Source organism: Exophiala viscosa, assembly GCF_022695815.1.
Source record: "Exophiala viscosa unplaced genomic scaffold EDD37scaffold_17, whole genome shotgun sequence".
NCBI lineage: Eukaryota > Fungi > Ascomycota > Eurotiomycetes > Chaetothyriales > Herpotrichiellaceae > Exophiala > Exophiala viscosa.
In genome coordinates this window covers 43,121-58,463 of record NW_026944369.1, presented here as the reverse complement: position 1 = coordinate 58,463, position 15,343 = coordinate 43,121, and the positions used below count along the sequence as shown (strand labels likewise).

The 15,343-nt window shown below is 51.5% G+C and overlaps 8 protein-coding genes across 8 annotated transcripts; 4 read left to right on the top strand and 4 right to left on the bottom strand.

Moving 5' to 3' along the window:
- Positions 1-13: 13 nt before the first annotated feature.
- Positions 14-994, top strand: EDD37DRAFT_570915 (SURF1 family-domain-containing protein; the record flags this gene model as incomplete). Its single annotated transcript, XM_062814307.1, has 2 exons — positions 14-843; positions 895-994. The coding sequence occupies 2 exons, from the start codon at positions 14-16 to the stop codon at positions 992-994; spliced, it is 930 nt and encodes a 309-aa protein (XP_062665355.1).
- EDD37DRAFT_207014 (centromere kinetochore component CENP-T-domain-containing protein) lies at positions 897-2,541 on the bottom strand. The gene has a single exon (XM_062810253.1). It carries the CDS (start codon positions 2,430-2,432, stop codon positions 1,005-1,007), a length of 1,428 nt encoding a protein of 475 aa, XP_062665354.1. The 5' UTR covers positions 2,433-2,541; the 3' UTR covers positions 897-1,004.
- Positions 2,542-2,560: 19 nt separating this feature from the next.
- EDD37DRAFT_206943 (uncharacterized protein) lies at positions 2,561-4,198 on the top strand. Its single transcript, XM_062810249.1, has one exon. It carries the CDS (start codon positions 2,764-2,766, stop codon positions 3,919-3,921), a length of 1,158 nt encoding a protein of 385 aa, XP_062665353.1. The 5' UTR covers positions 2,561-2,763; the 3' UTR covers positions 3,922-4,198.
- Positions 4,198-5,873, bottom strand: EDD37DRAFT_206946 (cryptococcal mannosyltransferase 1-domain-containing protein). The gene has a single exon (XM_062810250.1). It carries the CDS (start codon positions 5,756-5,758, stop codon positions 4,475-4,477), a length of 1,284 nt encoding a protein of 427 aa, XP_062665352.1. The 5' UTR covers positions 5,759-5,873; the 3' UTR covers positions 4,198-4,474.
- An 898-nt stretch (positions 5,874-6,771) lies between these two features.
- EDD37DRAFT_206913 (uncharacterized protein) lies at positions 6,772-7,909 on the top strand. The gene has a single exon (XM_062810248.1). The coding sequence runs from the start codon at positions 7,181-7,183 to the stop codon at positions 7,736-7,738; it is 558 nt and encodes a 185-aa protein (XP_062665351.1). The 5' UTR covers positions 6,772-7,180; the 3' UTR covers positions 7,739-7,909.
- A 171-nt stretch (positions 7,910-8,080) lies between these two features.
- On the bottom strand, positions 8,081-8,833 carry EDD37DRAFT_570952 (Isy1-like splicing factor; the record flags this gene model as incomplete). Its single annotated transcript, XM_062814308.1, has 1 exon — positions 8,081-8,833. The coding sequence occupies one exon, from the start codon at positions 8,831-8,833 to the stop codon at positions 8,081-8,083; it is 753 nt and encodes a 250-aa protein (XP_062665350.1).
- A 920-nt stretch (positions 8,834-9,753) lies between these two features.
- Positions 9,754-11,509, top strand: EDD37DRAFT_597107 (uncharacterized protein). The gene has a single exon (XM_062814593.1). The coding sequence runs from the start codon at positions 9,916-9,918 to the stop codon at positions 11,458-11,460; it is 1,545 nt and encodes a 514-aa protein (XP_062665349.1). The 5' UTR covers positions 9,754-9,915; the 3' UTR covers positions 11,461-11,509.
- A 1,882-nt stretch (positions 11,510-13,391) lies between these two features.
- EDD37DRAFT_206906 (Nse4 C-terminal-domain-containing protein) lies at positions 13,392-15,266 on the bottom strand. The gene has a single exon (XM_062810247.1). It carries the CDS (start codon positions 15,036-15,038, stop codon positions 13,593-13,595), a length of 1,446 nt encoding a protein of 481 aa, XP_062665348.1. The 5' UTR covers positions 15,039-15,266; the 3' UTR covers positions 13,392-13,592.
- Between the last annotated feature and the right edge of the window lie 77 nt (positions 15,267-15,343).

Sequence of the window (15,343 nt, the reverse complement as noted above, 5' to 3'; positions counted from 1 at the left end):
ATGCCCTCGCAGCATGGCCAAACATGACATAGGGGTGCTGCGCGCAGTGTTCTTTCGACCTCGAAAGCCTTTCCATGTCCAACGAACAAGACCTCGTCGTCATGCTTCTACGGGCAACTCACCACCCAGCGGCGACAATCCTGATTTCGTCTCGATAGTCGATGCTCCTGCTAGACTAGTGTCCGTGGGCAAGAAGCACTCGAAGCTTGGGATCGCGGTGCTCGCTGTCATACCGTTCACAGCGTTCTGTCTAGGGACATGGCAGGTTCAGAGACTGGATTGGAAAACAAAGTTGGTCGCAAGGTTCGAGGATCGACTTGTACGCCCGCCGTTACCGCTTCCTCCACGAATCGACCCAGAAGCCATTCATGAGTTTGATTACAGAAGGGTGTATGCAACCGGGAAGTTTCGGCACGACAAAGAAATGCTGATAGGCCCCCGAACGCAGGATGGAAAAGATGGATTCATGGTTATCACTCCTCTCGAGCGAGAAGGTGGTAGCACAATACTCATCAACAGAGGCTGGATCAGCCGGGAGAAGAAGTTTCAGCAAGACAGACATCCTTCCTCGCTTCCTCGAGGCGAGATCACGGTCTCTGGCCTGCTCAGAGAACCTTGGAAAAAGAACATGTTCACGCCTAATAACGTCCCAGAACAGGGCAAATTCTATTTCCCGGACGTCGTGCAGATGGCGAGCGTCACAGGCGCGGAGCCTATATGGATCGAAGAGACCATGACACCAGACCTTCTGGTCAGTTACGATCGAGAAGCCAAAGGAATCCCAATTGGGAGAGCAGCAGAGGTCAACCTCAGAAATAATCATGTTCAGTACATATTTACATGGTAAGCCAACCCAACGCTTGCAGGTGAAATTCATTACTCATCAGTCGTTAGGTACTCGTTATCCGCTGCCACGGCGCTCATGATGTGGATGCTCCTCAAAAAAGCACCGGTGGATCGTGCAAGGAGAGTCCGCCATGTGACAAATTGGTGATGGCAATAGGCTATACCTCATCTTCGTCAAAATCCGCCAAAACCTCATCTGGGAGCAGCTCCCGAGCAGCCTTCTGGAGTTCCCCGTCATTTTGAAGCACTCTTTGGCGTCGCATCAACATATGTACGTCGCTACGATCGATGCGCTTTTTGCGACGGGCGTGATTCGAATACACTTCCAAATCTTCGCCGATCTGTTCGAAGAACCACTCGGTAGCTTGTTCGAGGGCTTGCATGTGCTCTTGTCCTAGTCTGGGTTTGCGGTTCCCAAGTCTAGCCTGGGCGTCAATCGCCACTCTCTTTATAAGGCTCCTAGGCAGTGACGGCACTCTTGTTCCGTGCCTAGTCATCTTCAGCTTCTTAGGACGGCGCTGGGATGTTGTGCCTGCTTGGCCGAGCTCAAGCGTCGGGTCGCGCTCGGGAGAAGTTTCAAGAGCGGCTGTCATGTTCACCAACGATTCGTCGTGCGCCAGCTCCGAAACCTCGACAGGAGCTGAATGCTGGACAATCTCCGGTCGACCGGCAAGAGCATGACTGAACGCCGCACCCTGTTCGGCAAATTCCAGCTGGAAGCTGACATCAACGGGCGACATGCTAAGCACGCTCTCATCAGCTGGGATTGGTGAAAGTGATTTCCTCAAAGCTTCCAAGTGTTCCGTTTCCCCACCAAAGTCAAGAGGCTCATAGTCATATTGGGGTACCCTATCTCCAGGCGATATTTTCTGTGTCTGCCTCTGAAGAAAATCAGATTCTCTTCTGACCTCAAGTTCTGATCCAAAGTCGCTCATTCGTATGCTTCCGAAGCTGTAGCGCGACAAGCGGCCTGTTGGCTCTTCGCTGATTGCTCTACGACCAAGTTCAGTGAGAATAGTAGGCTCGTCATCCTGCTCGTCCACGCTTTCATGGTCATGTGCGAGAAAAGACTGTCGCTGATTCGTTCTGTGCGAGTCGGAGCGTGCAGTGGCGGCAAAATCAATCGATCTGAAAGTGATCGTGGGGTCATCGAGTTGGGAAGGTGTGGGAGCGACGGGCAGTTCGCTATCGTCGTCTTCTTGCTCCTCATAGTAAGGTGGAGATACATCTTCGAAGCTATCGTCCCCTTCGATAACGAGTCGGGGTCTCTTATATGCCCTTCCTTCGGCTTCGTCATTGAGGGTGCCGTTCCTCAGCGGGTCTTGATTCTCTTTGCCTCGGGCAGTGGCTGGAGTCCGTATAGTCTTTCTAGTCAGAGGCGCAGTGATCTTTGCAAGCTGTCTCAATATGTCTCGAGCCGAGTCGCGCCGTACTGTATCGCTGTAAGCCCTTCTTTTGCGGATTGTTCGAGTGTTCGCGCCGCTTCGTTGCTGAAGCGCGCGGATGGCATGCGGTGTTGATGGTTCTTGTCTCGTTGGAGTCTTTGTATTTTGCAAGTCACGGAGAGGTGGCCTTGTCGTAGACATGGTGTCATTGCAGATGAGAACGACGGACAGGGTGGTCTACCATCCGCTGTACCTAATGGACTGTCTATGTTTGTTGATTGTTTGGAAAGATGAAGTTGTACTGAGACGCGTCGCATTATGCGCGATGGCACGTGACTCGTGAATTCACCTCGGTTATGCCTCCCACAGTATTTAGTACAGAGGCAGGTCTTGCAACTTCTACATCAATTATTGCTCCAGCTCTACGAAGATTTGGAAGGGTTCTCATCTTCGAAACCTCCTGTCCTCGGCTTTCCGCTGTCATCATCCTGGCAGCAATTTCATTCCTCCGCATGCACCGCATCTTTTGGTTATGAGACACTCTCTGGGCCATTTCAAACCGTTCCATCGTCAATTCTGGCGGAGATGGGCCAGATATAGTTCCTCGAAGAGCCAGTCACGCTTCGCGACACCTTTCGACTTTCTCAAGGGCCTCAGTCTGAAACCACCGCAAGGTACATGGGATACATACAATATCGACGGCTTCTTTCAGGTCCTTAGCAATCACCTTGCATTAGCTCCACAGAAGGGCGCCGTACATCCTGGATTCCAACAGGTATCATTCACTGAATTTCTGAGAGAAAGTGATCTTTGCGCTGATGGAGGCGACCGTCGGTACGCACCTGGCGACGAGTGGAAACTCCGCGTATGGGCCGGTGGCTTTATGGTGTTTAACGAAGCATTCATACACCCCTCCCGCTCACCATTGATATATACGCTTGAACGAGTTAGGAGTGTACGGGTCGTTGGCAATCCCGCCGACAAGGATTCCAAAGTCTTCGTTACCTTGACCAAAACGTACCACGAGGCTGAAAATATTCCGGGCTCTACCAACCTACGGCCCAAGCGGGGTAGAAAACCCATCATCAAAGAGGACAAGCACCTTTGCTTCTTGCGAAATATCCCATCCAGCCTCCGGTCTCTCGACACTCTTCGCAGGATACAGCCACCATGTGATCCCTTTGATGCTCAGACCATGAAACCCACGGCAGCATTGCTTTTCAGATTCAGCGCTCTCACCAGCAATGATCACAGAATTCATGTCGATCCTGACTTCACCCGGCAGGAGTACGGAATTCCAAACCTGCTTGTCCATGGCCCGCTCACCGCGGTACTCATGCTGGAAGTACTCCGAAAAGGTCACGGACTCTACACCGAACTCAAGCCTTACCGTCTTGCGGTCACAGAATTCTCCTACAAGAATTTGTTGCCCATCTTCGTCAACGAGACCATAACCATCGCGTGTAAGCCCTCGGAGCCTCAGTACAAACCATCGATGGGTGCCACGCTCGATAGATGGAATGTCTGGATACAGAAGGGTGAAGGTGAAAATGTCACAGTGGTGGCCCAAGGTCAGGCTACCTTAGCACGTCAAGAAAAACCGCCTGGTACTGTGGACGAGACGGAGCCGGACTGGGACGTTGGTGAAGAATCGCTTGACGAAGAGTATCATCGTTTGACACAATACTGAAGTCTTACACGAGCACCGCCGCTCTAGATGCTGCGTGAACGAAACATCAAAACCGTCTGCCCAGGCGCCACTGAAAAGGAACGTGTTTGACGCGACGGTTCGATGTTAGAATTTGGTTATGGACAAATTCGCATCGGAACAATCTGGCAACAACCGATCCTGTTAGAGGTGTGCTGAAACCAAGTCGACCCTTTTTGGACGACTGTTATTCGATGACCGGACGTGTCCACAAGGGCCTATAAAGCGCGACGTGGCAATTAGGAGGGCCAGAGGGTCAAAGTCAGCGCACACCTCGCTGACGGTGGGGGTTCGAAGCGAGTGTCAGGCTTTTTTATCTCTGAATACCTGCGACCGAGACGAAAGGGAACACGCCTCACTTATGAAGAACTAGCCCACTGCAAGTGCTCGGAAAGTGATGTTCAATTCTGGTGAGACCTTTGGGTAGCGCTAGAAACTTCCTGAATGCCGGCTCCCAAAAGGTCGCAAGCACGCATTCTATGTTTCCTGGTATGTTTATCGTGTGTCCGAGCGGGTCACCCCGCCTTTCCAGAGTCTAGACATGCTTCCACCCATTCCAGATCAAGATGTGCTGTTCATCAATAATGCACAATTGACCAGTCTCCTCGCGCTTCTCAAGCGAGTTCTCGCCTTCCTTCTTCCACCGAGCGATTTTCCTGTCGATTTCTTTCATTACCTTCGGCACCGTCGGCAGGACAGTGCGCCTGATGCGGTTCAGCCATACTCCTTCCACATACTGCGTCGAGGAGACGAATGTCTTCTCTGGCCCGGCATGCGTCAAGTTATACGCGTCGACCGTGTAGCCCACTCGGACAGACGGGTTCATGTAAATGCCGTTTCCGGCGAGGTTCATGGCCGTCATGTCCGTGTGGATGAGGCAACACTCGCTGGCCTCGAGATGCTTGGACGCCAAACTATCTGGCAATGCACGGAAGCGCAGGCCCTCGTAGAAGGACCCTGTGTCCATGGCGATCATGCCATTCCAGCAGGATTGGACTTTCGTCGCGCGACCTTGTAGCATGGCCTCGCGTGAGTCTGGGCTGCGGAAGTATGGGAAGGAAGTCATGATACTGCCGTAGCCTTCGCTGTCGCGTAGAGCGAAAGTATCGTAATAGGCTGGTGGGTAGTGGAAGTCCATCGCACACGCGGCGGAGAAGGAGCCTTGGTTCGTGGCGAGCAGAGACAACACGTCGCTGGGGCGGAAGACGACGTCGTTGAGAAACAGGATCTTGTCATAGTCTTGACCTTGGGAGTGCATGTCGAAGAGAGGTTTCAAAGATTTGTTGCGGAGGCGAGCAAGGTATGGGATCCGGCGCATTTCCTTGCCCACTCCGACGGTGGTGGTTTGAATCCATCCCGAGCGTGGTGTGCCCTGCTCGTCTAACGGACCTGCATTGACCTCGTCTTCATGCGTGGTCGGATCGAGTATGACTGATCGCGGGATGTTGTTTTCCACCAGGACTTTTTCCAGTTCCCGTAGTATATCTTTCGTGTTGTCTAGGCTTCCGCTCTCATATATGCTCACGTAGACGTTTTGCTTGCCCAAGACTCCAATTAGATCAAGTAGTGCCTGGCCCCATCGGTCTTGAATGACTTGTGCGCTCGTCCAGAATTGAGCGCATATGAAGATCTTCTGGTTCTGTATTGGCGATGGCAGAGTCGATGGCTCGGTGAAGGTATGGGAGACGAGGTTTCGAGAGAATTCGCGGTATTGTTTGAGGATGGTGAGGACGTCGAAGGTGAGTGCTGCGAGGGTCAGGTAGAATGCCACCCAGAGCAGCCTGCGCTTGCGAGAGCGTCGATAGGTCCGCAACAACATGTCCAATATTGGGTGTAGCCCTCCATCTGCAATCGCAGCATGTTTGAAGGTTGGTTAATGAGATGGTGCAATTGAGCAGTAAGTAACGTTAATGGCTAAGAGCCTTTGACATGTCTTAAAGTTCCATATGGAGTAAAGTATTCTGAGGCGGGAAAAAGGGGTACCTAGCCTGGAGATAATCACGCCCCTATATCACCGATAAGCACTTGATATAGATACAGTACCGTAGGGGTACGCTGGTATCGTCGACATAGGCATCTATTGATTCTGCGTACAGATTCTACGACCTACCTACAGACGTGAGGCATCTGTCTGCTCCTAATTTGCTTCTCATGAGCTGCTCCGAGAGTACTACTGCCTCAACGACAGCCCAATGAGCACGGCAGGCTTCTGCCTCAAGAGAGGCCCATAGTAGCACAAGTGATCCGAGCGATGTATCTCTAACAACGGTAATGAATACAAGAAACGTTCCTGTACACGGGCAAGACTTCCAGGGAACGACGGTGCCTAAAATGGACACACACATGATTCCCTGGTGACGCATGAAGCCTCTCGATGCGGCATCGGTATATGTTGCTTCCGTGGGATCGATGTGGAAGCTCATCAAGGGTCTCTTCACTTTTTCTGCTATTTTGGGTATGCGATGATCAGCAGGTTCTGATTGCCAGCAGGTAGGGAATGTGGTTCCCGCTCGCTGACCTGGACCAATGTTGCGGATCCGGGCTTGATCTTTTGCTTCCGCCTAGAGAGGAGCATGTTTGCACGGTTCAATGCATGATTGCGATCTTGTGAGTGGTCGAGAAAAGGCTAGCTGCAGGATCGATGGTAGCTGATGAGTTGAGCAAACCGGACCGCAGAAGTCTTGAGCCAATGATGGCGAACTGATCAGCTGATGGTGTCGTCGTAAGCGATGCGAGATCTTTACCTTGAAATCGAGAATCTTTCGATATAACAGTGTGTCTCCCGTCAAGAAACACAGAGCGAGCAATTGTCCGACGTGAAAAAGGACTTTGGGAGGGTTGTCACTGGAGCAAGAAGAACAGTCCGAAGATACCACGAATGAATGTTCTCTTAGAGATGGTCACCTGAAATACCGACTGGGCACATCATGTCCAGGTCGAGAAAACGCTTGAAAAGATCTCGCAACATAACGGCAAAGGTTGAGGACCGAAGAAATCGCAGATTTCTTGAATCTGGAAGGAGTACCAGCAGAGGTTTCGGGAAACACCGACTCCCTTTACAGGCAGTCTCCTCCCATACCAACAGTGCTCCGCGTCCTCTGGACCTTTACACATCAATATTGCTTCCATCTTACATTCAGAAACCTGCCTTTGGTGGACCTGAAAATACCTCAAATCTTCGCATGTGAGGCCACTCGTACCTCAAGACCTTCTTCCAACAACGCTACTGAGATAGTTGAAGATGACCGCAATTATCCTCCTGCTTGTCCTCCTGACTTCCACTGTTTCCACATGGGCATTGGCAGTGCTGCCCAGGGCTCGAGGTCAGGCTCCCAATCTGCACGACACTGCCCATGGACTTGTCAAGCGCAATGCTACCAGCGCCACTGTCGATCAGCTCCAACTCAACATCAATCCCAGCATCATCAATCCCAATTGTGGAGGAATATATCTTGCCAACATCAACGTCGAATATGCGCCCGACCCTTTCTACCTCTCCAGCGCCTGCCAAAGCGTTCTCAATTTCATTGGCGGCAACAAAGGAAGCAAGAATGTCGATGTGATCTTCACATGCCTCGGTCAGTCAACCAGTGGTTCCGGAAACCGTGATATCAAGGTCATCATCAATACTGCGGCCATGAACGTTCTGAATGGCGCAAACAGTGGCGTCCAAGAGATTGCCGGATCCATGGAGATGATGGACGAAACAACCAATTCTTTCCTGTCCGCGACTATCGAGCTCGGTGTCAAGGTTGATGCTTCCACAAAGACCCAGGCTTACGAGTACATCTATTGTTGAGAACCGACTAAAGAAGAGCAAGGAGTACTGTTGGCGGTATAGGCCGACGGCAGGTCCGAGCCGAGGGAGTGTACTTTCGACCAGCCCCAAGCGCTTCAAAGTCCGCAGGCTTGGACAATGCAAGTAACATGTAGGATGATGTGCGAGCGCCACCGTGGTGTCGAGAGTTTTTATGTCGCGTCGTCTTGCTGGGCAGTGCCAACTGGTCGGTCTGAGCTTTGTTATCAGGCATTTCAAAGAGAGGACCAGCATTAGACAACCGTTGCGGCGACACTTAGACCCTAGCTTACATGTACCATTCGTGGTGTAATCCTCGCGCTGAATTGATCGGCTTCAACGAGTTCATACCAGTCTGTCAAGCAATTGTCTCCTCCTCCTGTCCACAAGTTCATCCTGCACTTCTTCGAGCGTTGGAAGCCGCCACCTCACGCCATCACCAGCATCGCCCGGCAAAGGCTCCCAGTCCGCATCAGCGTCATCTTCTGCCTCGGCCAACGTCGCTACTCTCTCGGTTGCCTCTTTCTCTTTTCTCCGCTCATATTTTAGCAATGATCCGTCCTCTTCGTCCAAGCCGAACCCAAAATACTTCGCGTCCAGGTTCTTGCGATTGATATTTTGCCCCGGTGTGGTTTCTTCTTCGTCACCGTGGACTTTTCTCTTCGCGGCACGCTCGAACATCTCCTTCACACCAGGTAGCTCTCGCGCTCTGCCAAAATATCTGTATCCTTTCCCACCACCAGGAACTTCTCGTCCTTGATCGTCAAATACCGTACCACCTCCACGCATATAATTCGGCCCTCCCAGCTCTCTTATCCTGCGCTCCCAACCCCATTTCTCTTTCATGAGTTTGTTGATCTCGTCATTTAGATCTCTGACTTGGAAATCCGACAGGCTTTCGTCTTGAATCTTGGTCACTTTGCGCGACACTTCCTTCAGGATCTGACCACGCCATTTTTCGCATAGCGGAATTGTGGTGACTGTGCTGGGCGCTTTGGGTCTGCGTAATGAGGAACTGGGTAGGAGTCCTGATTCTGCAGCTTGAGCGGCTCGGAATCGAAAGAGCATGGACTGCGCCTTTTCTGAATTTCGCGCCATGGTGAGATGTTGTTAGCAATCGAGTTTCGCTCGGCTCGGCTGCCCTTGTTACGATCAGGGTAACAGGGCGGACACTGCGCCGGGCGAGGTCGTCAAAGCGTGATGTGTGGTAGGAAGAGAGAGTTAGGTATGCGGCCATGCAGGTACGTGGTCTAGGAGTGAGCTTGATCTGTAGTCAAGGGTTGTTGTCAGGTGGACGAAGTGTCGCATGAGCAGATTGCGGAAAAATTGTTGCGGGGATTTGCCTTTCGAGATTTTGGAGAGACATCCATCTTCATAGCTTATTTCTACGATTTACAATGCGCTCTGGTCCAGAATACCCCTGTGCTTCGAAACTTTTCACCGGATATCAAGTTTTGTAGTAGCACCATGTCACACTCCAGGACACTGACTATCCCGATAACACTTCAGACGTTGATAAGACCCGGGACCCGCGACCCGTCTACCCTATCAGTCCTTTCGGATACTAAGTATCCGGCTGTTCATTTTCGGCATATCAGGTCTGGTAACCTTACCCTACTGGTAGGAGGATACAAATGAGGTACTACTGGCAAGTATAAGATTGTGACACAAGAGGCACATGAAGTAGCTTGCGGTCCGCTCGGACCGGGAGAGGGTGATATAACTGGGCATTCTCCCTGGATACGACATGGCGGCCACCCAGTGTATCGGAGGACTTTTGCATCTACTCTAATGAATGGGACGTATTGAAGATTAAGGCGATGATAGTAGGATATCCATCGCAGACATTCAGCTAAAGTTTAGGGCTCTGCCGCCTGAAGAGCCCTGAGAAATTGTAGTGCCTCTTATCTTATCTTATCTTACTACGCCGGAGCACATGCGCTCGGCAGACTTGCTGATTTTCGGATTCCGGATTGATAACCGACAAAATAAGATCATGCATGCAGCCTCATGCCACTGTGCGAACAGGTCATGAGCAGGTACTCCTGCATGGAACAGGACACAAAGGAGATCTTGGCCGATGCAATAATCAAAAGCTAGAGCCGTGGTGGCTGCGCTTGGAAAACACCGTCAGCGCGAATACCGGCGGAAGCTCGTTTTGCTATCGCAACTAGCCAGCCATGTCCCAATGGCTTCAACGACACTCCTCCACGACATTCCAGCTCGGGCTGGCCGCAGCTCTCGGAGCCCTCGCGGCTACATCAGTCATTTTCACAGCGACAGCAATTCAACGTCGGAGAGCGACCGAAGAGCTCAAAGCCTCAATACCAGACCTATCACGCAAGCACCATGCGACGCAGCTGACGGAGTATGGCGGCGCCATGCGCGAGAGCATAACAAATAAAGAGGACGAGAGATCCGCAAACATCGCCGCGAAAGCACGGAAGGGTCACTACGACGAAGAACTCATACTAGAACAACTCGCACGGAACAGGGTCTTCCTGAAAGACGAAGGCTTAGCGAAGCTGCGCAATGCTTTTGTCGTGGTCGTCGGACTCGGCGGTGTGGGAAGTCACTGCGTAGCAGCACTTGCTCGAAGCGGCGTGTCGCGTTTACGAATCATCGACTTCGACCAGGTCACGTTGAGCAGTCTGAACAGACACGCCCTAGCTACCCTGGCGGACGTCGGTACTCCGAAAGTGCACTGCATAAGAAAGAGACTGGAACAAATATGTCCGTGGGCCAGGATAGACTGCCGAAATGAGCTGCTGAGCTCACAGTCGACGGAGGCACTACTTGGAGTTTGGGACTACGAACTTCAAGACGAGGAAGATCGCTCAGAGCCGGATTTTGTGGTCGACGCGATCGACAACATCGATACCAAGGTCTCATTGTTGCAATATTGTGCGCTACGAAGCATTAAAGTGATAAGCGCTATGGGTGCGGGTTGCAAAAGTGATCCGACACGGATACAGGTCGGAGATATTTCGACCAGTATCGAAGATCCCTTGTCCAAGTCCACGCGGCGGAGACTGCGGGTCAAAGGAATTAAGGACGGCATTCCTGTCGTCTTCTCGACTGAAAAGCCAGGAGAGGGCAAAGCTGAGCTACTTCCCATCGCAGATGAAGAGGTAGAAAAAGGGAACGTGGACAAACTCGGTGTTCTTCCCGAGTTTCGGGTCAGAATTCTGCCTGTTCTGGGAACGATGCCCGCTGTATTTGGGTATACGGTCGCGAACCACGTCATTTGCAGCATTGCTGGATATCCGATGGACTATCGGGTCGGCGAGAAAGGGCGGGAGAGAATGTATGATGGCATACTCTCAGCCTTGCAGGGCTTGGAAGAACGCCTTGTGCGCTCCACGCCCGGTCAAGAGGCCGTCGGCCTGCGGGTACCAGTCAGTCGAGACGATGTGGCGTACCTGGTGGAAGAGGTCTTCCGGGGTAAGAGCGTGGTTTCTGGGCTTGGAAACCGCCTTGCCCTGATCAGATGGCGCAAGCCTGCTGAAGGCTTTCGAGTGGAAGATGCGTATTTGAAAGAAGGGCAGAAAATGATTAAGCTGCCTATGGCAGATCTAGTCCTGATGACTAAAGAGGAAGCGCAGAAGCACGAGAAGCAAGTCCTGCTTGGGGACTCGGCGTCAGAGGATGTGTATGATCCGCCCGTCGTCAATCTAGTCGAGAAAAGACATCGCGAAGAGCTGGCTTATGAGAAATATAGATGATATGAAGACTCGAATGAAAGAAGAATTCTGCTCCTGCCTATCAACTAAGCTTACATGCACTCCCGGCCCTCCAAGTATCATATGTGCGCCACGAGCATCTCGTCCTATTTATCTTGGCACAACTGTCCTTTCAGTTCTCCATTCGACCATGGCAACACCCTTTCTGGCCCTGGATGCAACTGGCCCAGTCTTTTTGTGCAAGGAGTGACCCCATAGGTTCAGACAAGGCTTCGCTGTTGACGCAGCACAGCCTCTGTGTGGATTTGCAGGTGACTCTGACTCGAGGCCAAGTGCAAGTCAGGAAGTAAAGCGATACCCGTCTCGCCGCGTACTTCCGTCGTCAGGAATAGGTTGGTGGTTGCGCCCCAAAACCATAAAGGATCTGCCAATGGCAATGCATGAATACCCATATCTTGAGTGGACCATATTTCGGCATCACTCAAAAGAACCCGAACGACCTCATTTCGACGCTCATGGGCGTTTTTCGTGCCCGTATCTTTGGATACCTGATAGGCACTGAGCGGGTATGAATGGACCACAATTGCCACGGCGACGTCCGCTATCAGCCTGTCTACTTGCGAGATGACATGGTGGAGATCTGACCCGGAGAAGCAGGAAACCCCAATTCGTCAGCGACACAGATAAGAGTAGAGAGGGTCTCACTCGATAGCATCACGATCCCAGAGCAGGACAGACGCGACACAGGTATCGGTGATCATCTTCGTGCAGGCATGGAAGATAATAGCAAAGACCGCTTCAATGAGGCGGAACATCCTCTCGCTCGATGGACTAGGCCAGCTAGCGGCCGAGGGATCCAATAAAGCATCCCAATGTGGGTGATGTAGTAGCCCTTCTCCATGTTCCCTCTCCGCGAAGCGAGGCAGAGCGGAACTGCTAGGCTTGTATTGGCTTGTCCTTATGGTGACTCCAACTTTTTGTTCTGTTCCCGATCCCATGTACAAGGCAGGTTTTCAACCTATCTTCCTCATAGAGACAGCATGAATCGCCCATGGTCATCTAACAGATGCAGGCAGACCTTCAAAAAAGGAGGAGGGACGAGGCTCTGCTTGAGAGAGAGCATTGAGACGGTGTCGGCGATCTCGACTTTTGTAGTAAGGAAATGCTCCCTAGGCTTTGACGGTCTTCTGCTCTGATTGATGGAATTGTTCATGTGCAGATTTCGGTTTGTTGGTGGCACCAACGACAGTGGCAGATGGCAATCTGACACCAGCGGGGTGCCGATGGCCCAAAATCCATGGTTGCAGGTTGATCCATCCGGGAAGGTGGCCTCCGCGTCCTTAGAATGGGAAGGTGGTTTCTCTCGTCAGCATGCGAAGAGGCGTCAGCATCAGACTCGATGTGTCGAAGCCCCATTCCTGACGCGTCCAGTTTTAAGCACAAGATGTCCATGACCCGGAGGAAGCGCACGATATGGTTCTTCTCCTGTGGCAGCCAGACCACAAGCTCTAGGATGATCAACCAGCATCCATATGAGCTAATGTTTCTTTATTTTCTGCATTTCCTAATTGCCATCAGCATCGACTTCATGTGAACGCCAGTTGCAGACGGTGATGTGGGCGTTCGACCTGGCATTTCAATGGTACCGCCACCAGTATGTATATATAGTTCTTTGAGTGGTGCAGAAGTATGTCTGGTCTTGCCTGAAAACCGGATGCTCGCTCAACTTATGTACCGTAAGGGTGGCGAAGGCGATTTGAAATGCGACCACATGGGGAATGTCTGGCTGGATCACTTACGCTGTTGGGACGAGACATTATGACTCGAACGGGTGAAGAAGAAACAGCTTTCTCATGTCTCATGGCAACATGATGTGATGGGATGAAGACCTGTCTCAATGATCAGTGCTGTTACTAGAGTGCGCTGTTAAATCATCACTCGGATTCACACGTCGCCGTGTTGGAATGGTGACTCGGTCTCGATGACCATTTGCATTCGATTGAAGATATGCAGTCTGTCAAATAGAAATGTCATTCAATTGTTGCAACACTTTGAATCGCACAGTGCAGAACCAAACCCGCTCATACCACCCATAGGAAACACCGTCGCTTCATGCTTTCATAAACCAGAAGAGAAACAGTGTTGACGCAGCACGCAGTATCATCCAGACAGAACTATGCATATGCATCAGATTCCTCATCTTCTTCGACCTCCCTAGCAGCATTGTCTTCCCCACGAGCATAATCAATTATGCCATCATCATAATTCTCCTCCGAACGATGAGGAATGATGCTCTTTGTAATTCCGAAGCTTTTTACAATGTCCTCCCAGACATCATAGTCGAGGGTGAATACTGCTTGATTTCGTTTCGTCTCTTGTCGCTCAGCCATTGTACGAGTTGCTGCAATACCGAGGGTAGGGAGACCATGACTGTCGAAATCCAATCCGACCTTCCCTTCCTTGATCAAGAAGCTGACGTAGAACATGTTCTCCACAGTCTGCCCAAACGACTTAGGATTGACGCAAAAGTTGAAAAGCGGCAAACAACCATTATCAGCCATGCTGTGGCGACGAAGGATTTCTCCGGCTTCCTCATCGGAAATATCATCCCCAGCCTCCTCAAACTCCTTTTCGACTACTTTTTCTCCTCTGGAAATGGCAGTCTCGAGTAGTCGCGCGATCTCTGTACAGATTACAGTAAGACTTGCCGACTCTTGCTTCTCCAGATCTTCATCGTTAAGCTCAACTGGACGAAGAGCCTGTGTATCTTGCGTGCGAGCTTCTCGAGCTTTGCGTTGTGTCTGTTGACGCACTTTCTTCTGAACTGACAGTGGACCGAGAAGGAATCCCGTCAGGCAAGGACGGGCGTTGTAGAGAAAACAAGCATTTTTGCCCAGATACTCCCAGTTCATGGTGTCCCCCTCGTCGCCATCTTCCAGATCTTCGCCTTGACGACGGCGTCGCCGCTGCGTTTGTGTACTCGGAGGTTCGTTGTGATTGCGCTGTTCAGGTTCATCTCCTCGTTTCATGAACCCAATACATTTTGTGACAAAGTCGTCGACGTCTATTCCCGTCGATCCGTCACCGAGGGCCAAGTTGTTGATCTTTCTGAATGACAAATCGGCAGCCTCAACCAATAATCGAGAATCGATAGTCGCTTCGGATGTTTGCTTGACATTCTTGAACAATTCATCTGCTTTGCGCAAAGTGTCTTCCAGTCCTTTCGATTCCGGCTTCAGAAATTCTGTCTTCGAGTCATGTAGTTCGGCGAAGAGACTACGTAGGCCCTTTCGGACCAACCTCCGCTCTTCAGGATCTTGATCGGGATCATAGAATTTGTGGGTACGCGCTGTACTCTGCGGTTCCTCAGCACTTATTCTCCTCCGCTTCTGAGCATGGCTGGACTCGGCGCCACGACTCTCCGGCATCAGCGCGGTATTTCTGACTCGTTTCCCCCTCCCGGATGTGGACGAGCGCGTGTGGTTCTCTTTGTCCGAGTCTGAGGGTTGCGCAGGGGACGAAGGGGGGTCGGAAGTACGAGGAGTATCTCGATTCGGTGAGCTTGAGAGCCCTTGACTTTCCGAATCAGGAGATGCTGCTTGTGTGTTCAGACGTGCCATTTTCAACACATAGCCGATAAAGGGTCGGACGTGCCGGCGGGAATTGTATGAAGACCCAGCCTGATGGAGGCGCTTGATGAATGTTCAGGCGCTCAAAGAATGTGAAGTCGTTTTGGATCACCTCCCAGAGCGTGATATGGTCAGATTCGTGCTCTAATTCGTTTGACGCTGGTCATGTCAGGTGTGACCTGTTGGACGATGTAGTGCAAGCAGCGCATAGAACGGAACGCGCTCATTTTCCCGCGAGTGACGTTTGACGCGATCTGGGGCTTGGCGCGTTTCATTTGATGAAAGTGGTGCTAAGA

Coding starts and splice junctions, on each gene's coding strand:
- EDD37DRAFT_207014 (XM_062810253.1), bottom strand. CDS start 2,432: ATGTCTACGACAAGGCCACCTCTCCGTGACTTGCAAAATACAAAGACT.
- EDD37DRAFT_206943 (XM_062810249.1), top strand. CDS start 2,764: ATGAGACACTCTCTGGGCCATTTCAAACCGTTCCATCGTCAATTCTGG.
- EDD37DRAFT_206946 (XM_062810250.1), bottom strand. CDS start 5,758: ATGTTGTTGCGGACCTATCGACGCTCTCGCAAGCGCAGGCTGCTCTGG.
- EDD37DRAFT_206913 (XM_062810248.1), top strand. CDS start 7,181: ATGACCGCAATTATCCTCCTGCTTGTCCTCCTGACTTCCACTGTTTCC.
- EDD37DRAFT_597107 (XM_062814593.1), top strand. CDS start 9,916: ATGTCCCAATGGCTTCAACGACACTCCTCCACGACATTCCAGCTCGGG.
- EDD37DRAFT_206906 (XM_062810247.1), bottom strand. CDS start 15,038: ATGGCACGTCTGAACACACAAGCAGCATCTCCTGATTCGGAAAGTCAA.